The following is a 25,041-nucleotide window of genomic DNA, read 5'->3' on the forward strand; positions in this document are numbered from 1 at the left end:
GGGACGTGGGGTGTGGTGAGGTGGAGGTAGGAGATTGGAGGTTTCCTGGAGGAGGGCGCATTTTGATGGACTTTGAAATTCCTGAACCTTCTAAGTATAAGCTTGATGAGGGCAAGGATATTTGTTCTATTCACTGAGTCCTCGAAAGCCCCCTGACTTATGGCAGAGTGTAGGGGCTGAAAATGTGCTTGTTGAATTTCTTCTGCACATTCTCCTTGGAAACCTATATCTCTATGAGGACCTATTGCGTCCTCTACCCTGGCTCTTGCCTGGGGAAGTTCCCAGACTGAGGCAAGTGATCCTTGGCTGATATGACAGAACATTCAGGGAATAGCATGGGCAGGGAGAGCTGGAAAGGGGAGGAGGCCTGGTGAGCCTGGGCAACTGGACCACATCTCAGAACCAGAGTTTAGCAGAGTGTACTAAGTGCAATGGGATTTGCACAGGTAGTGCATCTTTAAAACCAGTAGCCAATAAAGAAAACAGTTTCATTTACAATTGCATCAAAGAGAATGAAGTACTTAATTTAACAAAAGAAGTCCAAGACTTATACACTGAAAACTATAAAACATTTTGGAAAAAATTTGAAGATGATCTGAATAAATGGAGAAACATCCCATGTTCACGGATTGGAAGATTTCATGTTGTTAAGATAGTGATACTTCTCAAATTGGTCTACAGATCTAGCACAATTTCTATCAAAATTCTGACTGATTTTTTTTTGTAGAAATTGACAAGCTGATCCTCAAATTCATGTGGAATTGCAAGAGTCCCCCAAATAGCCAAACCAATCTTGAAAAGAACAAAATTGGAGGACTCACACGTCTTGATTTCAAACTTACTACAAAGCTTCAGTAATCAAACACTCTGGTACTGGCATAAGGATAGACGTATGTATCAATGGAATAGAACTGAGATGAAAACAACAACAAACCATAGGTCTGTAGTCAATGGATCTTCAACAAGTGTGCCAAGACCATTCAATGGGAAAAGGATAGTCTTTTCAATAAATGGTGCTGGGACAACTAGACAGTCATATGCAGAAGAAGGAAATTGAACCCTGTAATAGGCAGAATGAGGGGCCCCCCAAAAAGGTGTCCATACCCTCGTTTCCAAAACCTGTGAATATTTTAGGTTACTTGGCAAGGGGGAATTAAGGTTGCAGGTGGAATTAGGTTGCTAATCAGCTGTCCTTAAAAGAGTTTCCTGGGTGAGCCCAATGTAATCACAAGGGTCACTAAAAATGGAAGGAGAGGCAGAAGAAGAACCCAGAGAAATCATGCCATGAAAAAGACTCAGCCCACTGTTGCTGGCTTTGAAGAGGGAGGAAGAGGCTGTGAGCCAAGGAATGTGAGCAGTATCTAAATGCTGGAAAAGGCAAGGAAATGGATTCTCTAAGAAGCTCTGGAAGGAATGCAGTCCTGCCAAACCTTGATTTTAGCCAAGTAAGCTCCATTTCTGACTTCTCACCTTCAGATCTGTAAGCTAGTTCATGTTATTTTAAGCCACTTAGTTTGTGGTGATTTGTTACAGCAGCACTAGAAAACTGATACAGATCCCCACCTCACACCATATACAAAAATTAAAATGGATCGACCTAAACATCGGAGCTAAAACTAAAAAACCCTTAGAAGGAAACAAATGGGTAAATCTTTATGACCTTGGTTTAGGCAATGACACCAAAAGCATGAGCAATAAAGACAAGTAAATAAACGGGACTTCAAGGTGAAAATTTTTGTGTTTCAAAGGGTACCACCAAGAAAGTGAAAAGACAACCCACAGAATGGGAGAACTTTGCAAATCATATACCTCATAAGGGTTTAGTATACAGAATATATTAAGAATGCTGACAGCTCAATAAAAAGACAACCCAGGGAGGGAGAGGGTATAGCTCAGTGGTAGAGCAGGTGCTTAGCAAGCACAAGGCCCTGGGTTCAATCCCCAGTACCTCCATTAAAAATAAATAAATAAATAAATAAATAAATAAATAAACCTAATTACTCCCCCAACACCTGCAATTTTTTAAATTTGTTTAAAAAAAAAAGCCAACCAAATTTTAAAAAGGGCAAATGATCTGAATAGATTTTTCCAAAGAAGATATACAAATGGCCAATAAGCACATGAAAAGAAAATGCAAATCAAAAGTACAATGAGCTAAAAATAAATACATAAACATATAAAATGAATTTTTAAGTTAAAAAAAACCCTACAATGAAGTAACACTTTACACCCACTAAAATGACTATAATTAAAAAGAAAATAAGAGGTGCTGACGAGGATGTGGGAAATTGGAACTTACATACTACTGCTGGTGTGAATATAAAATGGTGCAATCACTTTGGAAAACAGTCTGGTAGTTCCTCAAAAGATTAAACATAGAGCTACTGTGTGACCTAGCATTTCCACACCTAAGATTATGCCTAAGAGAATTAAGGATGGACATACACAAAACCTTTTACATAAATGTTTAGGGGAGTGGGGTATAGCTCAGTGTAGTGTGAGTGCTTAGCATGCACAAGGTCCTGGGTTCAATCCCCAGTACCTCCATTAAAAATAAGTAAATAAACCTAATTACATGAATGTTCACAGCAGCATTACTCATTCCAAAATTGGAAGTAACTCAATGCCCATCAACTGGTGAATGGTTAAACAAAATGTAGTCTATCCATACAATGGAATACTATTTGGCCATAAAAAGGAATGAACTACAACCTGGATGAATCTTAAAAACATGTGAGTGAAAGAAACCAGACACCCAAAGGTCACGTATTATGATTCCACTTCTAGCAAATGTCTACAACAGGTACATCTGTAGAGACAGAAGGTAGTTGCTAGAGACTAGGGAGCAGGGCATGGGGAGTGATTTCTAATGAACATGAGGTTTCTGTTCTGAACTAGACAGATGGGATGGTTGCATAACCTTGTGGGTATAATGAAAGTCGCTGAATTGCACAACTTTAAAGGGTGAATTTTATGATATATGAATAATAGCTCAATCAAGCAATAAATCAGTTGGAGTTGGCCAGGCACAGGAAGGCAGAACCGTGGTTCGAGCACAAGAGACAGCAGGAGCAAAGCATGGAAGCCAGACAGATTGGAAATGACCATCCATGGTGCAAGGAAAAGAGCCTGCAGGATGGCAGTGCTAGCCAAAGAGCCTGGAAACTTCCCCAGAGTGATGGAGACCCTTGAAAGGTGTGGGGCAGGGACCCAGCCTGCAGCCACCTGTTCGTGGGAAGCTCTTGTAGCTCCAACTCTCCCTCCTCCATATGCCCTCCTGGGCAGCCGTTTCTCCTGCGTCGTCCATCACAAACCGCTCAGCCCCTGCCTCTCACAGCACACTTGTTGACACCAAGCTGGGGTTTCTCTTCCCCCATCACAAGTACAGACGTCACCTCTGTGTGTATCCTTCCAGGGTCCCTCCAAAACGGAAAGGTTTGGGGCAGAGGACCTTCCGATCCCAGCTTTCTTCCTGATTTACCGAGGGTCCCTGGGGCAAGTCACAGAGCTTTTTATTAGGCATAAAAAATACAGAGCTCTCAAGTCACAAGACAGCACAGAGGACCCTCAAATGCATCTTGCTCAGTGAAAGCAGCCCATCTGATTCTTTGTGACACTGTTAACAGTGGATGTATGTCTTACGCATTTGTTGAAACCCACAGAATGTACAACACAGAGTGAATCCTAATGTAAACTGTGGGCTTGTGTTAATAATGTTTCAAAATTAGCTCAAGTATAAAAAAAGTCACACACTAATGCCAGATGTTAATTATAGGGGAAATAGTGGTGCAGGGGTGCAAGGGTATATGGAAAATCTCTGTACTTTCTGCTTACTTGTCTGTAAACCTAAAACTAGCCCTAATAAAATGTTAATTCATTTTAAAAAGCAAAACAGAGCCTGATCCTAAGAGTCATCAGGATGATTTTCTTGCCAATTTGGAGGGAACTTCTTACGCTGCAGCTAGAGTTGCAGGCTTTGCAATGAGAAAGGTCCCCACTGGACCACTTTCTCATCAAGAGCCCCTGACAAAGACTTCATTCCCTTCCTTAAGCCTCAGTTTCTTCATCTGGACAACAGGGACCATAATGACACCTTTGGAGGTGGTTGGGGTAGCTAAAGGGATGTTACCCAGAATGCACTTGCTTATCAACACACCACTGATGCTCCATTCCCAGTGGCAACAGATCCTTCTCTCATCCTCACTGGGCTTCTCAAAGGCTATACCTTGCATCCCTCTCTTGCACTGTGGACATTCAAGGACCAGCCCCATCCATCAGTGATCCATCTTTGAGCTGGCCAAAGGTTGCCCCCTGGGTACCCCCACCCAGCAAATACTCCATCATCTTAAGACTTTCTTCCTCAGTCTCTGAAGTGGAGACAAGATGAGAAAGACATTGTAATTCTGGAGGGGGGACAGCAGAATTTGAGGGCTGAGAGTATACACTCTGGAGCTCAACGTCCCAGGTTTAAAATCCAGCTAAGATGGCGATACTCGCAGGCCCAGTGGGCTCTCACCCAGAGCTATGGCCAAACCTGCTGGCCCTGCACACTGAGCGGCACCCTTCCTGGGGCAGCCAGATATACCAGGACACACCCTCTGTCCTGGGCCACCCTGTGCACCTGACAGAACCCACAGGCAGATCGGCCGGCAGTCTCCTGGGACCACTGAGGCTAGCACAGGGCAATGTGAGGCCCCAGAGACTGCAGGGAGGTGGTGAAACACCAACCATGTGCCCCCTGTCCCCAGACCCACAGGGCCTCGCTGGTGGGAGAACAGGCCACAGAAACTATTTTAAAAACTAAAATATAAAAAAAAGGACAAGCGTGTTTTGCTCATGTCTGGCCACTGTGTGTTCCCCGGTGAGGGTTCTGCCTTCTAAAGCCCAGAAAGGGCTCTATGCCACATGGGGACAAATGGTGTGTGACTGAGCCCCCACCAGGCACCAGATACTCTGAAGGTTTATTTCTTAAACTTAACTAGGAAACAATACCTTGGTGCTTGGAAAGGCCCATGTGAAACAGCACGGGGTCACTTGCTACTGGCCTTGCTGTTCTAAGGGCCGGACGGTGCTGCTAGAGGGAGAGACAGAGGGACAGTCTGGGTTGCTGGCATCAACAGTGGGTGTCTGGGAAGAGACACCACCAAAGCCAATGGCGATGTTTGAGTTGTCCTCGCAGCATTGTCTCAGGATGTCACCAACACAGGGTCCAAGCTGTCACTAGCAAGACCAGCAGACATTCAACAGGCTGGAACTCCTCAGGCCCAAGAGGCTATCTCAGATGCCACCCCTGACTGGAGACATCCCCCAACCCTGCTGATGCCACTCCCAGCAGCAGCCACACCCAGCAGTGCCCCAAGAGGCCTCCGCCGGGGTGAGCATCTGAGCAGTGGGCCAAGCAACCACCCAGAGCCATCTTCAGGGCCCCTCCGGCAGGAGCTCTATGGAGATAGCCTGAATAGGGATATCTGGGTAGGAGTTTCTGTTCTGGAAGTCAGTTCTGGAAGTTTCTGGGGCATCAGGCAAGGCAGGCAAGGCAAGGGAGACCCACCAGGGACAGGCAGTGCAAAAGGCAATTGGCCCGGCCTGGGGGGAGATTTCCTGCTGACCTAGAGGTCCCTTGCTGAGGGCCCCCTACCGCCGGGTTGGCCAGACAGACCGCCTCCCAGCTCCTTAGTTCAGCAAGGAGGTGCAGGGCCTGTCTGGAGTTCACACAGGGCTACAACGTCCTGGAATCCAGCTGCCTAGGGAGGCCTAGACTGGGTGGGGCTCATTAAGGCACAGCTGAGACAAGGTGGAGAGGCCCCACTGCATAGGAAATGTCTGTTCTGCTTTTGGCAGGAAAGGGCAGGGGAGAAGAGAGGAGGAGAAATGGAGGAGAAAGGGGAGGATAGTCAGGGACAGCGGGGAAGCCAGGAAGCAGGGAGAAGAGATACACACACAGACACAGGAGCCTGATGAAAGGCAGGTGGGGCCCCGGGAAGGGGAGAGGAGGGTGAAGGCGGGGGACACAAGTTCCTCCTTGGATCTAGATTCTCTGCCCCAGGACAGGGCAGGGCTGTCTGGCTCAAGCCAGCCTCCCTTGCTGGGCCTGGCATGGAGTCTCTGGCGGGCAGAGGAGGAACGTCAGAGGGCGAAGGCGCCTGAGCAGATGCGGGTGTAGACACCCTGATCCAGAGGCAGGTAGTGACCCTGCTTTAGGTCCAGGAAGAAGAGCCGGTCTGAGGTCTGGCGTGGGTCGAAGCCCTCTCGCTGCAGCCGCGTCTTCTGAATCTTGAAGGTGCCTGTTGGGGTAGGGGTAGGGGTAGGGTGGGGACTTGGCAGGGGGTTTCCAGGCACTCCCCTCAACTCATCATCCTCTCCACCTTTAGGCCTCTGATCAGCCATACCCTCCACCAGGAAGCTTCTTCCCCATTTTGTCTGCCTGACTTCCCCTTGTTCTTCGGAGCTCATCTTCTGCCCCCTCCTCTGGGGAGGCCTCCCTGACCACCCTCATCATGGCCTGAAACTCTTGTGTACACTCTGCCTGGTCACGTGTCCACCCCCCAAAAGACCAAGAAGGTGGCAGGGCTGGGTCTGTCACACAGTAGTTCAGGAGTCAGCAACTTATAGGTCTGTGTCCCGGCCCAGGGGCCAAATCCCGCCCACTATCGGAAGCCCCGCCCCTTCAGGTACACACTGTTTACTGCTGTTTTTGCATCACAGCTGCAGAACTGAATTATTGCTGCAGAGGCTGTGTCCTCGAAAAACGGAAAACATTTATTCTCTGGTTCTTTAAGAAAAAAGTATGCACTTCCTGCCCTGGACAATTAAAGCAGGGTTTTGTGAAAGACAGGCTAAGAGTTAGGGTTAGTAGAAAAAACAAAAAAAAGAAATGAAGGGAGAAATACCTGTATACTCTAGAGTTGGGAAGGTTTAAAACAAATACAACTTCAAAAGCACAAACGATAAGATTAAAAAAGGGAAGGGGGTTAAGTTTGTATTAAAAGTAGGGATTTAGGGGAGTGTACAGCTCAGTGGTAGAGCGTATGCTTAACATGCACAAGGTCCTGGGCTCAATCCCCAGTAGCTCCACCCAAAATAAGTAAATAAACCTAATTACCTCCTCACTAAAAATAAATAAATAAATAAAGGTTAAAAAATTGTTAAAAAAAATTTTTTAAAGTAGGGGCTTCTTTTTCAACAAAGGGCACCGTGGACCAAGTTAATAGCTGGACTCCAAAATAGATGAGATTTAGAAGGGGGTATAGTATGACTGAATGATGGAGTGTGTGCTTAGCATGCACAAGGCACGAGGTCCTGAGTTCAATCCCCAGCACCTCCATTAAAACCAACCAACCAACCAACCTAATTACCTCCTCACCAAAAAAACAGATGAGATTTAGAATGTCAGCAACTGCTAAGGAATGAACATCTAGACTCTTACGGGGAACTCCCGTAAATCACAAAGAAAGAGTGAGGCAAGACAAAGATGAGTGAAATATATGAGCAGGTGATTTACAGAAGAGGAAACCTCAGAGCTATGAGATGATTTGCTCAAATTTCCTACTCATCAGAAAAAGGCAGAAAATGAAGAAATGCACCAAACATTGTAGAATGCCCAGTGGGAGTAGGAGTGAGGGGTGGAAAGAGATAAGTACGTAAATGAAACAAGAGAAGGGCCCCGTCTGAGCCCACAGGGCTGGCTGGCCGAGAACCGTTATGTCAGACTGGGCACAGGGGCTGAACCAGGACAAACAAGTAAATAGTTGAGGAATCCACAGACATACGGGAGGACAGAGAGGCAGGGGGCCGCACCTGTGGTGTCCACCTGGGGCAGGAGGCGCAGGAAGATCGGCCTGGCGTAGGGGGCCAGCACTTTCTGCAGCTCCTGGTACAGCGCATTGGGGCACAGCTGGCCGTGGGGATCTGCGATGGCCGCCATGCCTGCTTTGCCCTCTACTCCTGGAGACAGAGGTCAGGCTGAGAACACCACCTGTCACTGGGACCAGATACACCCTCCAGTGGTGGTCCCTGGCCTCCTGTCTCCAGTCCCTTCCACCTGGACTAATGCTCGCCAAAGCAGTGAACATTTTGTTGAGCTCCTGCGGCACTCCCTGCAGCCCTGAGCCACAGCGGATTTCGTGATCCCATTTTCTGGATGAGAAAACCAAGGCCCAACATCAGACATAAGGAGTAATTCCAGATTTTAGCTCCCACCCAGGCTGCCATATGCAGTTGCCCAGGTTGTGCACTGCCTTAGGTCCTGCCTACAAGGGCACCTGTACCTCCAAGCTCTTCCTGGTTGGGCTCCTCTGGGGTTGCCATACCCTTGGACCACCCCCACAGCCCTGGCTTGCCTGGCACAGCCACCCCATACACGGCCACATCTGTCTGGCCCAGCAGACGACTCAGCACGCCTTCCACCTCAGTGGTAGAGACATTCTCCCCACGCCAGCGGAAGGTGTCCCCGCTGCGGTCCCGGAAGTACATGTAGCCCAGTTCATCCATCACCAACACGTCACCTGGCAGAGAGGAAGGGGTAAGGTAAGAATGGCGACTAGCCGTCCCCATAGCCAGCCCCCAGGGTCGGGTCTGCACACCTGAGAGGTAGGCACTGTCACCCTTGTGGAAAACGCTGTGGGCGATCTTCTTGTTGGTGGCGCTCTCGCTGATGTAGCCATCAAAGCGACGCAGCGGGTCCTGCTGGTTGATCTGGCCCACAAGGAGGCCGGGCTCCCCTGGGGAGGAGGCAGCACTCAGGCTGCGCTGGGCAGGCAGAAGGTGGGGGCCCCAGCTCCCCAGGGGACTGGGTGGGACCCCGCTCACCGGTCTGGCATGGGATGCAGAGACCCTGGGCATCCCGCAGTAGTTCCATGGTGTCCTCATTGACCTTCACCAGCCGGATGGGGTACACATGGGGCAGGATGCGGCTGTTGAAGCCACAGGAGCCAACCTGGGATGGGGCAAACCCAGTCAGCAAGGAGATCCGGGGTGACACACTGTCCTTGCCCCAGATACCTTGCCTCTCCTGCCCCAGGGCCTGGAATTAGCACTAGTGACCCCTAGTGTCACCCCAACTCTGTCACCCTGGCTGATCTGAAAGAGGAGAGTATTATGTGCAGCATCCTCCCAGAACTCACGCCCCTTTCGCACTTTTCCAGCCTCCCTTGCGGTTGTGTGAAGAGACTTGCTGGCAGGCTGCCACTTCCTGGTCCTTAAAACTCTCCATGCTGGCAGGAAGTAGCCACCTTGGGGGACACTGGCAGAGCTTCTGCCTGCTGCCCACTGCATGTCACTTTGTCTGGCTCAGTTCTACGGGCAGAAATGCCTGTCTAATGAATTTGTGCTGCTGAAAGCGGCTGGGTATGTTTGTTACAGCAGCAGCCTGTGCTAGCACAGCTGGAGTGTCCTCCTGGGCTCTTCATTCAACAGATGTGCATGGTGGGGTCTGTGCCTTTTTCTCAGGTGCTGGGTACCCAGCAGGGAGAGACAGAAAAGAATCCTTGCCCCAAGGGCGCTTGCTTTATTCTACTTCTCATTTTCTGTTCCTGGCTGTGAGTGGGAAGGACTTGATTAGGGAGCAGGAGGGTCCTGCAAGGGCAGAATGGAAATAATCATTGCTAATCATAAAACCATCTGTTTGCAGAGAACCTGCCGCATAGGGGAGGGGTGCTGTGCTGAGCTTATAATGTTGGGTGATTAAAACAAACTTAATGAGCTGGTATTCCCATTTACTGATAAGGAAACCAAGACCCAAGGAGCCTGAGTGACTTGCCTAGTAGGAGATCAGCACCCCATTCCTGGCCCTGGATCCCCCCAGGCCCCTGCTCTCCCCTGCCACCTCCACTGCTAAAAACTGAGCTTCACAAAGGCTGAGGCACTTGCCCAGAGCACACAGCCACTCTGTGAACTTGAACTCAGGAGTGACAGTCGTGTGACTGTGCATGCCCAGAGGAAGGTCCCCTGGCCAAGCTTCTGCCACAATCCAGGCTGTTCTGTGGGAACATAGGCCAACAAGGCAGAGGTGGCAGCAATCCCTGAACCCTGAGACCTGCCTGGGTGGCCCTGCATGCACCCACCTTCCCGTCCACATTGGCGATGCTGCAGTTACATTCCGTGGCCCCATAGAACTCGCCAATCTGGCGCACGCCGAAGCGCTCCGTAAACTCCTCCCAGATGGCTGGCCGCAGTCCGTTGCCCACCGCCAGACGCACATGGTGCCGCCCTTCTGCCTCACGCACTGGCTGCTTCAGCAGGTAGCGGCAGATCTCCCCAATGTACTGGACCACCTAGGGGGTGGGGAGTGAGCGGTGGGCGCCTGCGCTGGGCCAGAGGGGAACCTGCTTGTGGTGGAGGCTGCAGAGGGCCCAAGACTCCCAGACCCAGAAACCTCCCCCACTCCAACCTGGCCGCTAGGACCAAAACGGCCTTAAGGGTGAGGATAGCAAGGGAACAGCCCAGGCCATTTACACCTATCCACTCCCTCAGTCCCTGATGCGCCTTCTGAGTGGATGTGTCGCTCCCCCAGGCCCCTCCAAGGTCCCTCTATCCCCTGTGCTACTTCCTGGGAATACCACGTGTGGCGCAGGCAGGCAGGAAAGTGAGCCTCCGTGTTGGCACTCCACAGCCCAGAGCCGTTACTGTCCTCCAGCGCCCCAACCATCTCAGATCAGGCTGCCCACAGCCTCGACCGACCCTGGGGTGGGACCACTCTCAAGCACATGCTCTTCACTGCCTCCCTGAAGTCACAGCGAGGACCCAGCCCCAGTTGCCCATGGAGTCACCTGCTCACTGGCTGACCCCCCTAAGGAGTTCCTCCCTCCCTGTCTTGTGGCTTCACCCCCCAGGATCATCTCCTGGTTACCCCAAGTGCCCTTGAGACTTCATTTCCAGGTCAGCTTCTGAATGATTATCCTCCCCATTTCATAGATGGAGAAACTGAGGCTCACAGACAGTAAGTAACCACCAAGGCTGATAACATGGTAAAATGTGATTTGAATCTGGGCCCCCTGGGTCCAAAGTCTGTAAGAAATGTTACATGTTCAGAATTAACCACCATGGCAATCATTACTCACAACTCCTCTCTCACACACAAAATGAAGTACAAAATTCTGCCTGTGATCAACTCTATCTGGCCCCACTGCCCTCACCGCCTCCTCTCCCTTCGACTCTCACTCGTCTCTGCCACATAGGTCTCCTCTGCAGAGCCTTTGTGCATACTGTGCCCTCTGCCTAGAGCACTCTCCCTTCAGATGCATCAGGGTCCTCAGGTCTCACATCAAAGGTCACCACGGCTGAGAGGTATCCCTTGACCAGGACTTAATAAATACCTGATGACTATAAGTGTACTAAGCACTCAATACCCACCAAGCCTGGAGCTTGTCTGTTTAATCTTCCTGACACTCCACACACTCTACCACTGAGCTATACCCTCCTCCCCCCATCTTAGCCATCTTTAGTGTACAGTTCAGTGGTATTAAATACATTCACATTGTTGAGCAGCCATCACCACCATCCATCCCCACAACTCTTTTCACCTTATAAATCTGAAACTCTCTACCCAACAAACACTAACTCTCCATTCTCCCCTCCCCTGACCCCTGGCAACCACCAGCCTACTTTCTATCTATGATTTTGGCTACTGTAAGTACCTAAGATAAGTAGAATCATGCTGTATTTGCCTTTTTTGATTGGCTTATTTCATTTAACTAATATCCTCAATGTTCATCCATGTTGTAACAGGTGTCAGAATTTCCTTCCTTTTCAAGGCTGAATGATATTCCATTGTCTGGATGGACCACATTTTGCTTATCCATTCATCTGTCGATGGACATGTGGATGTACAAATATCTCTTTGAGACCCTGATTTCAGATATTTTGTTTTAAAAACAGCCCTCATCAAACACAGAAGGCCACATAGAGATCCCATTTATAAGAAATGTACAGAATAGGCAAATCCATAGAGACAGAAAGCAGATTTATCCAGAGAAGCCAGATGCTGGGGGAGGGTGAATGAGGAGTGACTGCCAATGGGGACAGGGTTTCCTTTTGGGGTGATGGAATGTTCTGGAACTAGACACAGGTGTTGGCTGCACAACGCTGTGAATGTACTAAATGCCACTGAACTGTCCACTTTGAAATGGCTAATCTTATGTGAATTTCACCTCAATACAAAAACACTCCTCATCTTTCAGAAGTTTTACTGAAACATCTATGCAGGAAACAAGACTGCTGTCTGGGGTTGCTTCACAACAACCCAGGAGGAGGGATGTGGGTGGGGCTGGAGGGGGCAGAACTGGGTATTTGACGGCCTCTGGGGCCAAGTGATGGGTACCTGGGAATTCCCTAAACTTTTCTGTCCACATTTATGTATACTTGCAACTCTCAATAGTTAAGTTAATAAAATGGACAGTTTTATACTTCAAGATTCAGATTAGTAATTTTCCCTAAGACTCTTCCCCTGCCGCCCCCACAAGCAGAAGGGAAAATCCTCAACAGCAGAGCTGGGCATAGTCATCACCCTGGGGGTCCTCCAGGATGACCAGCCCAGAGCCTCCATCCTGCCCAGCTGTGTGTGATCCAGGCAAGTGGCTGAACCTCTCTGAGCCCCACCTGTTCAAGTGGGGTCAGCACCTGCCATTTGCCAGTCCCTGGACACACCCCCTTCTCTCCCCTCCTCACCCCTTCTTCCTCCTGGAGGAAGGTACTGACACTTGTATTTCCACCCTCATCGCAGCACAGAACCCCCGGGACTGGTTTCTTCTCATTGCAGAGGGAAGAGGGAATTGTCTTACCCCTCTCCCCCAAGGCTGCTCTAAAGACAGCAGATGCCCTCCACCTCTGCCTCGTGCTCACCCCGCCTGGAAGCCCTGGGCTTTGCGGCCTTAATCAGCCCAGGACAGTGACTGTACCCATTCCCCTATGGCCAGCAGCAGGGAAGACCTTTGCGGCACAGGGCATGGGGAAAGCAGTGCCTTTAGGAGCTCAGGCAGTCCAGTCTGCATCCAGTCCCAGCTGCCTTAGAAGCCTCAGTTTCCCCACCTGCAAAATGAGTGTGATGATGCTTGCAGTTATGAGGATCCAATGAGTTTATATGTTGAAGGTTTAGCCTCGGGCTGGACATAGAGCACGAAGCCTGACTTCCCCCCGCCGCTCCCCCCAGCTCCTACGTCCCTCAAAGGCAGCCATTTAGCACCATGATGGTGGAGGCAGGTGCGAGCGGGGGCGGGGCCTGACCGTGCAGTTGTACTTGACGCAGTCATCCCAGAAGCGGCTGGCTGAAAACTTCTTGCGGAGGACCACAGTTAGCCCATAGATGAGACACTGACCCACGCCCATTATGTTCCCTGCAGAGAGTAGACTCGGTGAGGGGTCCCCAGTACCCAGTCCCCCGCCCACTCCACCACCCAAGGTGCCCCACAGTACCTGCCGAGTGGTACAGGGGCAGACAGTCGTAGAGGACGTCTGACGCCTGCATGCTGTAGGCGTGGTGGCCAAATGCCGCGATGCGGTAGTACCTGCAGGGTGCAGGGAGTGCAGGGGCTGGGACCCACCTCCCGGAAAAAGCACGGGAGTAGGGGGAGTGTGCTGGGTGCTGGGGATACTGCAGGGACCCAGGCAGAGCCAGCCCAGGTCACAGGGGCCTTACAGAACCGTGGAAAAAGAACATGCAACAAATATGAAAATAACTGTCCATGGTTCTAGGTGCCACGAGCAATAAAATAGGGCAAAGGGACAGAGAGAGGCTGAAGGGGACCCAGCCAGGGAGGTTGAAGTGTCCTGTCTGGGGAGGTGACACATGAGCTGAGACCTGGCAGGAGGCAACTGTGGGGAGAGCTAGGGAAGGGACCCGGATGGAGGGCAGAGCACATGCAAAGGCCTTGAGGCCAGAAGGAGCTGGGTAGGTTTGAGCGAGTGTGAGGGACCGAGAAGTGAGTGAGCATCAGAGAAGTAGCAGTTGCCGCACAATGTGATTGTGGCTTTTAGTCTGAGGGCCAAGGTGGGGACAGGGAGGCTTGGCACCAGAGGTCTGATTTAAGATTTTAAACCCTCTTATGCCAGTGGAGGAAAGGAGTGTTGTTGGGGGCAGGAGCTGGGGCAGGAGGAGGTCAAGGAGAGGCAGAGGGCAGCATTGTGTCTTGTGATGGGCTGTGGGTTTTGGCGGGTTGGGATGAAGATGCCCACGAGACCCCAACAGGAGCTCCAACAGGAGCTGGGGTTGGGGGGATCCGGCTGTAGAGACAACCTGGAGTCACTCAGCGCTGAGGGCGATGCACACGGGCCCCTCACCTGCTGTGCACAACGATGGCAGCCTTGGGCAGCCCCGTGGTCCCCGACGTGTAGATGTAGAAGAGTCGATCTGAGAGAGACGCAGGTGTTGGGGACTAGAGGCTGGGGTGGGTGGGAGGGACAAGGGGACAGGGTGGGCATCGGCAGGGGGATCCCACCTGCACTCACCATCCATGCCCTTGCCAGGGGGCTGTGCCAGGGGGCCTGTGGAGGCCTCTTTCAACAGTGGGTCCAGAAGCTGGGTGTCCGGCAACATGCCCTCAGGCCCCAAGTCTCCAGAACAGAATTTGACCAGACTCTTGCCCAGCTGTCCGCTCACCTCGGCCACCGCTGCGGCCCGAAATATACGTCACGGTCAAGGATGGACAGGCCCCCTCCCAAGGCCCTAGAGGCACCATCTCCCCAACCAGGGCAGCCCCATATCCCCCCTACCCCCGAAATGATGCCCACACCCAGCCTCACCTGCTGCCAGCTCCACTCCGAAGACCAGGGCCTTGGCGCCTGAGGTGCCCAGACAGAAGGCCAGGGGCTCCCGCCGCAGGTTAACATTGAGCAGCGCGGCCTCCACACCCGCCTTGGCCAGGCCCAGCCACAGCCCCACGAACTCTGGCCGGCCCTCCAGGAAGAGAGCCACCACGTCACCTGGTGTGAAGCCCAGCTGGCAGAAGAGGTTGGCCACAGCGTTAGAGTAGGTATCCAGCTGTGCAAATGTCCAGCACGTACCGCTGCCCGCATCCACCAGCGCCAGGCGCTCGGGCTGCTGCCGGGCCACCGCCTGGAAGATTTGCGGGATGGTGTGGTGGGCACGCTGGTGTCGCCGCAGCTCCAGGCGCACACGGATCAGCACGGAGAGGCCGCTGGGGGTGGTGGGGACGAAGGGACAGTGTTACTAGGTGCCCTGCCCAGCCTCCAGGAGACCTCCCCAAACCTCAGCATCCCCATGAGGAGAAAGCAGAATTAAAAGTCCCTGTACCCCCAAAGTTGGTGAGGATTCAGTGAGGACCCTCGGGTTGCTGGCTCTCTCGGAGAACTGAGGGCAAAGAACCATTTACGAACCAGCCCAGAAGTAGGTAGATTCGCAAAACTGGCCAGGCCACGCAGTGTCAATCAGAGTCACCCTGTCCTCCTCCACCACAATTTGTTCGGTGACCCTGAGGGAGCTGGGGCCCAGTCTTTCCTTTCTCCCTCCTGGGACGTCCTAAGGGCACCATGCTGCCCCCTCACTGCCTCCAGCGTGGACTCTTTGTGCTCCGCCTGCCCCCACCAGGCCCTGGGGTCCATCCACTCCCAGGTCACTTAATGGCACTAGGCACGGAGGGCTGAGCCATCTAGCACATTTGCCTCCACCCAGGGGAGGAGCTGCCTCTGCCCCAGGTGGGGCCCAAAGACGGACTAGCAAGAGGCCCTGCTCCCCTAGCCCTTCTTGCTAATAGATACGAGGGGAAAGGAGCCCCTGGGGAAAGCTGAACCCCCAGTAGATGGAGCCAGAGATGAGTAGCCACCACTGATGCCAGGCTGTCAGATGAGTGAGAAATGGTCTTGCTTGCTTTATAGCACAGAACCAAGAAATCCAGAATTTCTCAGTGTGGGAGCTCAAGAAGCAAGTGGTCTCCTGGCTTTATCTGGCTCCCTGCCCTGCCACTCTGAGCCCCTGGCTGTGAGACGTAACCTAGAGCTGGGTTCAGCCACTGATAAGCTGGGGGCCTGTTTGTTACAGCAGCTTTCTCTGCCCTGACAGATACAGGTCATCTCAACTCCACCCCCTTTTTAGGCTACATCTTCCTACTGTGTCCCACCAGCTTTAGCATCAAATCAGTTATCAAATCCATCCTTTCCACCCCTGCTGCTTCCTCTGTGTGTCCTTGATTCCCTGCAATGGCTTCCTCACACCCATGGACTCAACTGGTCCATAGCAGATCTCAGCACTGATACTCATTCATTCATTCCCTCCCTCCTTCATTCATGCAGGCAGCTGATGTGTACCAGGCATACTGGGTTTTTTTTCTTTTCCAATTTGAAGATTTAATCAACTTCACTTATATTTTAATTGGAAGATTTAATTGGCTTTATTTTTCAGTTTTTGTATGTGTGTGGGTGTTTGGGGGGTTTTTTTGTACCAGCACCTACTGCATGCTGGGCACTATTCCTAGCTCAGAGATGACCAGAAGCTCACAGTCTTCCCAGGGGAGCAACCCCCCTCCACATACATGAATGAGCATGAGAAAAGTGCTGGATGATGACAAGGCCATGACGGGTGGTGCAGTCAGAGTGACATGGGACAGAATGGGGGCAGTGGCGGCCCTGGAGAGAGGCAGGTGGGTGAAGTCTGAGCAGGTCTCTCAAAGGTGAAAAGGAGTAGCCTTGGGTGTAATGCCAGGGGCACGGCCAGTGCAAAGGCCCTGGTGTGGGAATGGGCCTGGGAACAGAGGAAGACAAGGTCCTGGGTGGGAGGTGGGAGGGTGGTCTGTTAGAGGAGAGGATAGATGGGGTCCACACAATCACCTACATCTGCAGTTTTTTAAAGCCAGGAGTCAGGGTTCTGATGAGATTTATGGCTCTTCCTGGTTGGGTCTCAGACTGCTTACCCTGGGAGTCCCTGGAAGGCCCTTCCTGCTTACCCTGGGGAGGGACCAGGATTCTGTGGCCTTTGTGACCTGGCTCAACTGTAGCACCCGAACACATGCCACCTTCCAGCACACTGAGCTGTGCACAGCCCTACACATCACTGGGCTCCTCCTGGCATCCTTGCCACCTCCCCTAGGAAGTCTTACAGGGCTCGGCCCCTGCACTGTGCCCACTGCTCCCCATCACAGTGTAGATCCCCCCAAATGGGGCCAGACTGGGTTGGGCACTGGCTGGGCTCAGGGAATGTTCTCTTGTCCACCTCAAGAGCCCTCCCTGCCCCACTATGTACCCCCTTCAAAACCCCTGTGTGAAGCCACCCAGTCACGAGTCCATGCCCTCCAGGGTTGTGAGCGTCCAGGGAAGTTACATCCGCACTGGCCAAGGAGCCTAGAGCATAATGGGTGCTCAGTAAACAGAGGCCAGATAACTGTGTTCCTGCCTGAACACAGAACCTGGTGTGCCTTCCCTCTCGAGCAGCCAGCGCAGGGGCACAGACTTTTTATTTATCCCCCAAATAGTGAGAACCTACTACGTGCCAGGCCGAGCCCACACTGGGCAAGACCCAGCAGTGATGGAGACAGACCCTCTTTCTCCTCCATCTTCCTCCACTCCCTCCCCTTTTTCCTCCTCCCCAAACATTCCCCTTCACTCACTCATTCATGCCTCCTCACTGTTCCTTGAATACACCCGGCATGCTTCTGCCTCTGGGCCTTTGCACAGGCTGTGCCCTCTGCCTGGACTACCTTCTCCCAACATCCACACGGCTCCTCCCTGACCTCCATAAAGTCTTGGCTCATGTTGCCCTACATGTTGCTGCATCACTCCCTCCCTTCTCTAGCCCTTGCTTTGTTTTAAGGGTTTTTTTTTTTTTGGAGAGGGGTAATTAGGTTTATGTATTCATTCATTCATTCATTCATTCATTCATTCATTTATATAGAGATACTGGGGATTGAGCCCAAGACCTTGTGCATGTTAGGCATAGGCTCCACCACTGAGCTATACCCTCTCCATCCCCCTCACCCCCTCTTTGTTTTTTTAACAGGGACTCAAGGTCTTCAAATGCCATATGCAGTTGACTTGGTTACCTGTTACCATTTGCCCCTAGGCTGTCTCTCCCTGCTCTGGGTGGACAGGACTTGGCCTCTGTTTCCTTCTAGACCCTGGAGAGACAGCTGTGGAGGAGACACACCAAGGCCCCGCCCTCCTGGAGTGCAGTGAACCTGCCACAAACAATCCCACAGGACAGACTTGGAGGGAGAGAGGCATCTGGGGCTCCCAGGCCGGGCCTGAACCCTGCAGCCAGAGGGAACAGCTGCTCCAGCCCTGGCCAGATCCTTGGCAAGGGAAGGACAGCCACAATTAAGCAGGGTCTCAGGGCAGAGTCTCTCAGTTTAGGGGCCAGAAATGGGGACAGATGTGAAGAGAAAGACAAGGGGTCCTGGGTAGGTTCTCACCCACCTCGTGCCTCTGGGTCCCTGCTTTATCTCAGTGGCTGGAGGGGTTCTTGTCAGTGAACATCTCCAATTGGAGAGTTCCCCTCATCAAAGCCTCTGTCTGCAGCAACCCGGTGAGAGCGCCCAGGGAAGTGACACCCTGAAACTGACCAGTGGCTTGACACGTAGTAGTAGGTGCTCAGTAAATAGAGGTGGGATGATCATATTCACGCCCCTGAACCCGGAGCCCAGCATCCTGCCCCTTCCTGTCAGTTTCCTTTGTTCATCCCCTAAACAGTGAGCACCTACTGTGTACAAGCGAACCTGATCTGGTATGAGAAGTCAGATCAGTGGGAGCCTGGGGCAGGGGGCAGGGGGCAGACATACTGACGATAAATAGATAGGACAGCACACCTCCACAAAGTGCCACCAAATGCTGGACATCATGACAAGAATGGGGATGCACAGGTGACCAAGGTAGGTGTGGTCCCACCCCTATAGCTTTACAATATAGGGAGAGGGAGACAGTTAATAATAATAATAATAAAGCAAACAAAAACAGTGACAGTTTTATGATAAATTTCCTAAGAAGGAAAGAAACAGGATGATGTGATCAGGCATAACCAGGACAGATTTTATCCAAGGTTGGGCAGGGGAGCCCTGTCTGAGGAAGCAACTTTTACACCAAGTTTTGAAGGATGAGGAGCCAGACGTGGGTAAAGCTTAAGGGAAAGTATTCCAGGTGGAGGGCACCGTGAGTGCAAGGGCCTGGGGGCAGGAGGGAGACTGGCACATTTAAAGGACAGCAAAGGCCAGCAGGCTGGAGAGACGTGAGTGCAGCAGACAGTGGAGGAGACAGCACATGTTGGGAACATCTGTCCACTGCTGGCTGATGGCAGACAGCATCAACATGTCTGAGCACCTACTGTTTCCTCAGCTCTCCTCTAAGAGCTTCCTGTGGGTCAACTGGATTGAGAACCCCAAGAACCCCATGAAGGGGTACTAGTGTCAAAGCCATGGGGGAGAGGGCCACCAGCAAGGGTGGGAACCACAGGAAGCGGCCCCCACAAGGATGCTGTCTGCCCACAGGCAACACAGCAAGAAGCACAAACTGAGGCTGCAGCCGGTCTTGCTCAGATTACTTGAACATTCCTAGCCAGGCCCAGCCTTCATGCCCTGTCCCAACTGCCCTCGCCCCCAGCCTCTCTGGAGTCCACCCACATGGCCGGGGCAGTGGACTCCAATGCTCAGTTCCGGCCACAGGCCTGGGCCGCCCTGCCTGGCAACAGCACAAACCACCCCCTCCCTGGGGACAAAGAGGCCACTGTCTGCCTTTGGGCCCTTCCTGAGGCCTCTTCTTGTCCCTCTGCTCCTTCTGCCCCGTCCTGTTTTCACCCTGAGCTCCAGGGAACCAGGGCAGGAAGAAACAAACAAGGCTGAATGTGATCAGATGTCATGACGTAAATACAAGGACAAGTTGGAAGAACTGGCTTGGGGTGCTTAAATATTTTCTGATCCTAGGGTCTAAATGAAGCCCCCAGCCCAGTACAACAGAGCAGCTAAGAACACATACTCTGGAGCCCTGCCCCTCCCTGGCTGTGTGTTATTTAGCAAATGACCTCACCTCTCTGTGCTTTGGTTCACCAAGTGTAAAATGGGGTTAGTAAGCATTCCTTCCTTACGGGGCTGTGAGAGCATTAGAACAAGGCCTGGTATTGGCAGAGAAGGGTGTGCTATACAAGTCACATTAGTTACTTATTGCTGTGTAACAAATTATCCCACAAATTACCAACTGGAAACGGCAAACATCTACTATCTCACAGTTTCTGGGGGTCAGGAATCCAGAAGCACCTTAGCCAGGTGGTTCTGGCTCAGGGTCTCTTTTGAGGCTGTAATCAAGGTGTTGTCTGGGGCTGTGGTCATCTCAAAGTTTCACCAGGAGAGAATTCACTTCCATGTTCACTCATGTGAGACTGTCCACAGAGCTGTCTCACATCATGGCAGCTGGCTTCTTCCGCCAAGGGAGTGACCCGAGAGAGCACCCAAGATGGAAGCCACAGTCTTTTTTATTACCTAATCTCGGAAGTAATATCCTATTACATTTGCTGTATTCTATTCTTAGAAATAAGTCACTAAGTCCAGCCAACACTCAAAGGGAAGTACAAGGGTATGAAGACCAGGAAGTGGGCCATCTTTGAGGCTGCCTCCTACAGAAAGCGTGTCACGCTCTGTGTTGGGGGCTCGGAGTGGACCCAGCCCCTGCCCTGTGCTGAGGGAGGCAGAGTGAGCACAGATGTCCCCTGTGCCATGGAGCAGAGTTGGGGCCTGGGCAAGCCCAAGGAAGGAGGGAAGGCTTCCCAGCCAAAAGATATATCCCGTCCTCCTGCTGTGTGCCACCCTGATGGGAGACCAGGGCCACAGGGGCACAAAGACCAACATGATCTCCATCTGGGTCCCCACGGGGCTCACAGTTTGGGGAGGGGGAATGCAGGGGGGAAGAAGAGACCCAAAAAGTAAAAGGCAAAAAAGCAGACACATAAGATCATTACAAATGACAAGTGCTGCTGATGGTTACAAGTCACGCTCTGGGGCCATGCTGCCTGGGTTCAAATCTTGCCCCCACTACTTGCCAGCTGTGTGACCTTGGGCAAGTGACAAAACCATGCTGTGCCTCAGTTTGCAGCTCCTCTGTAAGATGAGACCAGAGAGTACTCACCTCACCAGGTTGTTGGGAGGGCCTGAAGAAGTCAGGCTTAGCATGGTGCCGCATACAGAAAGAGCACTATGTAAATGTTGGCCATTCTCCCAGAGAGCAACTAGGTGGGAGGGTCTACAGAGACACAGGGTCAGGGGAGGGCTGTCTGAGAAGGTGACATCTAAGCCATGGCATGATGAAAATGAATAGTGGGGGAAGACTGATCTGGGCAGAGGGGAAAGCAAGTGCAAATGCCCTGGGGCCAGAACAAATATGAGTGTGTTTAAGAACAGCAAGGAAGCCATTGTAGCTGGAAGAGTGACAAAGGAAAGGAGGTTGGGGATACAGTTAGAAAGCTCATGTGGTCTAGATTCTAAGGGCAACAAGAAGCAATGGGAGGGTCTGAGCAGAAAAATTCAACAAAGGGTCCCCAAGGGAGGCAACATCATAAGGTGTCACCAGGCATAAGGAGGCCCAGTGTGTTCTAGACAGAAGTAGCAACCTGAGCTTGACAAGGCAAGTTGATTTGGGGGCCAGGTGAACCTACAGAGGTGGGGAGTGACAAGAGGGCAGGGGATAGGTTGGCAGGAGCTCAAGTGCCCAGCTGGAGACTGAGTCTTTTCTACTGCAGAGGATGGAGATCGTGGAAGGTGTCTGAGCAGAAGGCACAGTCGGATCTGCATGTACAAAGACCAAGGGCAGGGGCAGGAGCCAGGGCATGGAAAGGACAGGATGGGTTCTAGAAGGTTCCAACTAGTCAGTTTGTAGTGGCACTTTTCCCAGCTCCACACCATCCCTGCCATTCATGGAGCCTCCGTTTCTTCACCCTTACAATGGGTTAGCCCTCCAACTTCCTGAGGGCACCAAACCTGGGAGATCCACAGTAGGTACTCATGGGCTCCCACAAGGAGGCTGTTCCTGAGATGTGCTCTGATGAGAATGCTCAGAAACTTATTTCACGCCAGGACTCCCAGACAACTTCTTTGAGCAAGCTCCTCGGAGACATCCTAGAGACCTTCCCAGGAGGCCTGCAGACAACCCCAGAATCCCCTCCCCAGGGACTCCCAGTCACCAGGAACTCCTAACAAGTCTTGGAATACACAGCAACCTCTCCAGAGACCCTGAACAACCTCCAAAGTCATACCCAGACCTCAAATTCTCAAAGGGCACCCCGAACACAGAGAAACCTATAAATGGCCTTGAGACAAAACACCCTTCAAAGACCCTAAAAAGCCCTTTCCAGGTAGCCCTTTCATCTTTCCCGAGAAAGCCCTCTGAGAACGCCTAGGGACCTACCGGAGTCCTTGAAGAGCTCCTAGAGTCCTCCCAGTCACCAAGGCCCCATTGAGGCCCCCTAAGCACGCACGGCCTCCCAGTCGGCCTCAGCTCTTTGGAAGTCCTACCCACGGCCCAAAGACCCCCAAGTTGCCCTCCAGCTTCCTGAGGTCACCCAAGCAGCCACTACTCAACTCCCTCCAGAAACCCTCAAGCTGTCTCCTGCAGGAACCCTTAGAGTGTCCCAACCCCTCAGTCTTTCAGATCCCGGCCCCGCCCCTAGCCCCGCCCCAATCCAAACCCCACCCCCAGTCACCAAAATCTCTCCCCACCCCAAGCCCTCAGGGATCTCCAAGCCGCCCTTGCAGCTCGCCAGTGTTCGCCCTCAGGACGTGCAGCCCGCCTCCGACCCGCTCCAGCCCTGGGACCAGGCCTGGGCTGCACTCACAAGAGGTCCCGCCTCGCGGTTTTGCAGACGATGCGCAGGAAACGCCAGCCGCCGCCGCCAACGTACACGCCGAGCGCCGCCGCTGTGCTCCAGGTCCACGGCAGCCCGAGCAACCATAGCAGCACCAGCGAGGCCACGGAAGCCGAACCTGCACCCGGAGCCCGCATCCTGGGGAGGCGGAGAGCGCTGAGGCCGCGGGCAGCCAGGGCCCCGCCCCACAGACAGAACAGCCCCGCCCCCAGGACAAGCTCCGCTCCCTCTTCGGGCCAGGCTCCGCCCCATGTCTAGGATTGGGCATGTCTCGGACAGACTCCGCCCCCGGGCTAGGGCTCCTTCCCGTCCCAAATCGGACACAGGCCGCCTTGCTGCTAACCCGGCCCAGGCTTTTCTGCCAATCACTAGTACAGGCCGCGCCCCAAGATAGTGCTCTTCTATCCGTCAGTCACCGTCAAGCCCTGCCCCGTGCCTCGACCTAGCGGCTATAGTCTGGGCCCAAGCTCCACCCTAACGACTTGGCCGCCAAGCCTAGTGCCCACCTTGGCCCTACCACAGACCCAGGCCCTTCCCAATCAGTTGACTAGGACCCGCCCCCATGCTATGACTAAGCTGCTGTCCTTGGTTCCCCGGATCCACCCCCACTTCCTATCCTCAAGCCTGTCCAGCTTTCTGGTCCTGGGCTTTCCTCCAGATCCCACCTCTACCTGCACCCGCCACTCATTTGGCCCCGCCCCCAGTTTAGGCCCCCCCTCGGCCCCGCCCATATATATAAGTTCCCAGCCCAGAGCCTCGCCCTCTCTGAAAGAGGTTTAGCCCCTAGGTTAGGCCTATGGCCCCGCCCACAAGACACACCCCGCCCACTCTGGATCAGGCCCCGCCCCCAGGAACTCAAGTCTCGCCCCCAGTCCTGGGCCTAACCCGCATTCCCAGGCTCAAGTTCCACCCCAGCCACCGGCCCCGCCCTCAGGCTTTGGCCCAGCGACAACCCTCCGGCTTCACTCTGGTCCACCTAGGTGCACCCTAGGCCCCGCCTCACCTGCCCTCCCAAGAAAGTTCTCCTCCGACTGATCTGGCTTAGAGCCCTTCGGCCGTATAGCCCAGGCCACCGTTCCGGAGGCCATGAACATAGAGAAGGCCCCCTGGTCAGAGCGACGGCCAACGAGACGCAGGGGCTAGAACGCTCTGGCGAAGACAGCCGCTGTCTCCATGACAACTAAATTTCACCACGCCCCCTCTCCCTCCTCCCCTCTCTGCCTGGCGATTAGAAAACACGTGCATCCTTTCCAGAGGCGTGGCTCCCGGGCGCTCCTTGGCGCACCCTCCCTAGCTTTACTGCAACCAAGATCCCTACCCCGAGGGACTAGAAAGTCCCAGTTCACACTCAGGGCCTACCTGTGCTGGATTCTTGCCCTATCTTGTTCTAAATCCAATCCCCAAAGCCTCTTCGGTTTTAAACACATTCCAAGGACCCGGAGAGTCCTAAACTCACAGGCTATGGGCCCCAGAAGATCTCAGTCTTAAGAGATATACTTTAAGAACCCAGCTAATCCCAAATCCATTTCCCCAAATCTTGTCAGTTAAGTCTCAGTGTAACATCCCAGGAGCCCAGGGAGGATAAAATCCACATACCAGGTCCCCACCCTTCCACAGGAAGCTCCACAGAGTCCTTTATTTGCATTCCAGGGTCCTAAATGCTCAGCTAGATACCCCAAAGATTTCCTTCTGGTCAGGCGCTGCCAGTGCTGGCCTGGCTACCCACCACCCTGTTCCCTGGCTGACCTAGAGCCACTTACAGACCAGACCCTCAGTCTTTAGCTGCTCCCTCGCGGGCTCCCAGAAGCTCAGGCTGTAGACGGGCAAGGAGAGCAAGGCCAAGACACAGGACACCACACCTAGCCTGAGCAGGTGGGCCCCTCGGGGCCTCTGTTTCTGAAGAGTCCTGGGACCTGCTCTGACGGCTTTGTGCCCATGCGGGCTTCTGCCTTGGATCCCCCTCTCCAAGCTCCCCCTCCTCTGCACCCCCTGCCCACCCCACCCCTGCTTGTTCTCTGCCCTTCTTGGCCGACCTTCTCAGCACTCTCCTTGGGAGGTGGCCAGGGCGTGCTTCCAGCACTATTTGGAGGACAGGACTGGGCAGGCGCTCACTGCCCCCACCCCCACCTTCCTCGATGCTGCCCATTGGTCGCTGAGGGCTGCCTAGGGTGGGTGAAATGGGGACGAGGAGGCAGATCCAGAGGACAGGCCCAGAGCCAGCCATTGGTCCCCTACTTTCTCAGCCAGGAGTTAGCAGAGTCAGC

General features: G+C 52.9%; 1 protein-coding gene across 7 annotated transcripts; it reads right to left on the reverse strand.

The window, feature by feature from the left end:
• Nucleotides 1–2,952: 2,952 nt before the first annotated feature.
• On the reverse strand, nt 2,953–24,657 carry SLC27A1 (solute carrier family 27 member 1). Of its 7 annotated transcripts, XR_012063156.1 has the most exons (14): nt 23,781–23,958; nt 22,748–22,915; nt 14,734–15,128; nt 14,440–14,601; nt 14,272–14,341; nt 13,408–13,499; nt 13,219–13,328; nt 10,062–10,271; nt 8,809–8,935; nt 8,583–8,720; nt 8,340–8,504; nt 7,798–7,944; nt 4,993–6,284; nt 2,953–3,490 (listed from the first exon to the last, which is right to left on the reverse strand). XR_012063156.1 is itself a non-coding variant. In XM_072947408.1 (13 exons), the coding sequence occupies exons 2-13, from the start codon at nt 22,912–22,914 to the stop codon at nt 6,127–6,129; spliced, it is 1,941 nt and encodes a 646-aa protein (XP_072803509.1). In that variant the 5' UTR covers nt 22,915; nt 24,637–24,657; the 3' UTR covers nt 2,953–6,126. The 7 variants fall into 7 exon arrangements, 6 of the variants coding, with proteins under 6 accessions (XP_072803509.1, XP_006199138.1, XP_072803507.1 ...); XM_072947408.1 differs by lacking the exon at nt 23,781–23,958 and adding an exon at nt 24,637–24,657 and having other exon boundaries at nt 2,953–6,284; XM_006199076.4 differs by lacking the exon at nt 23,781–23,958 and adding an exon at nt 24,538–24,656 and having other exon boundaries at nt 2,953–6,284.
• Between the last annotated feature and the right edge of the window lie 384 nt (nt 24,658–25,041).

This window comes from Vicugna pacos, chromosome 22 (assembly GCF_048564905.1).
Source record: "Vicugna pacos chromosome 22, VicPac4, whole genome shotgun sequence".
NCBI lineage: Eukaryota > Metazoa > Chordata > Mammalia > Artiodactyla > Camelidae > Vicugna > Vicugna pacos.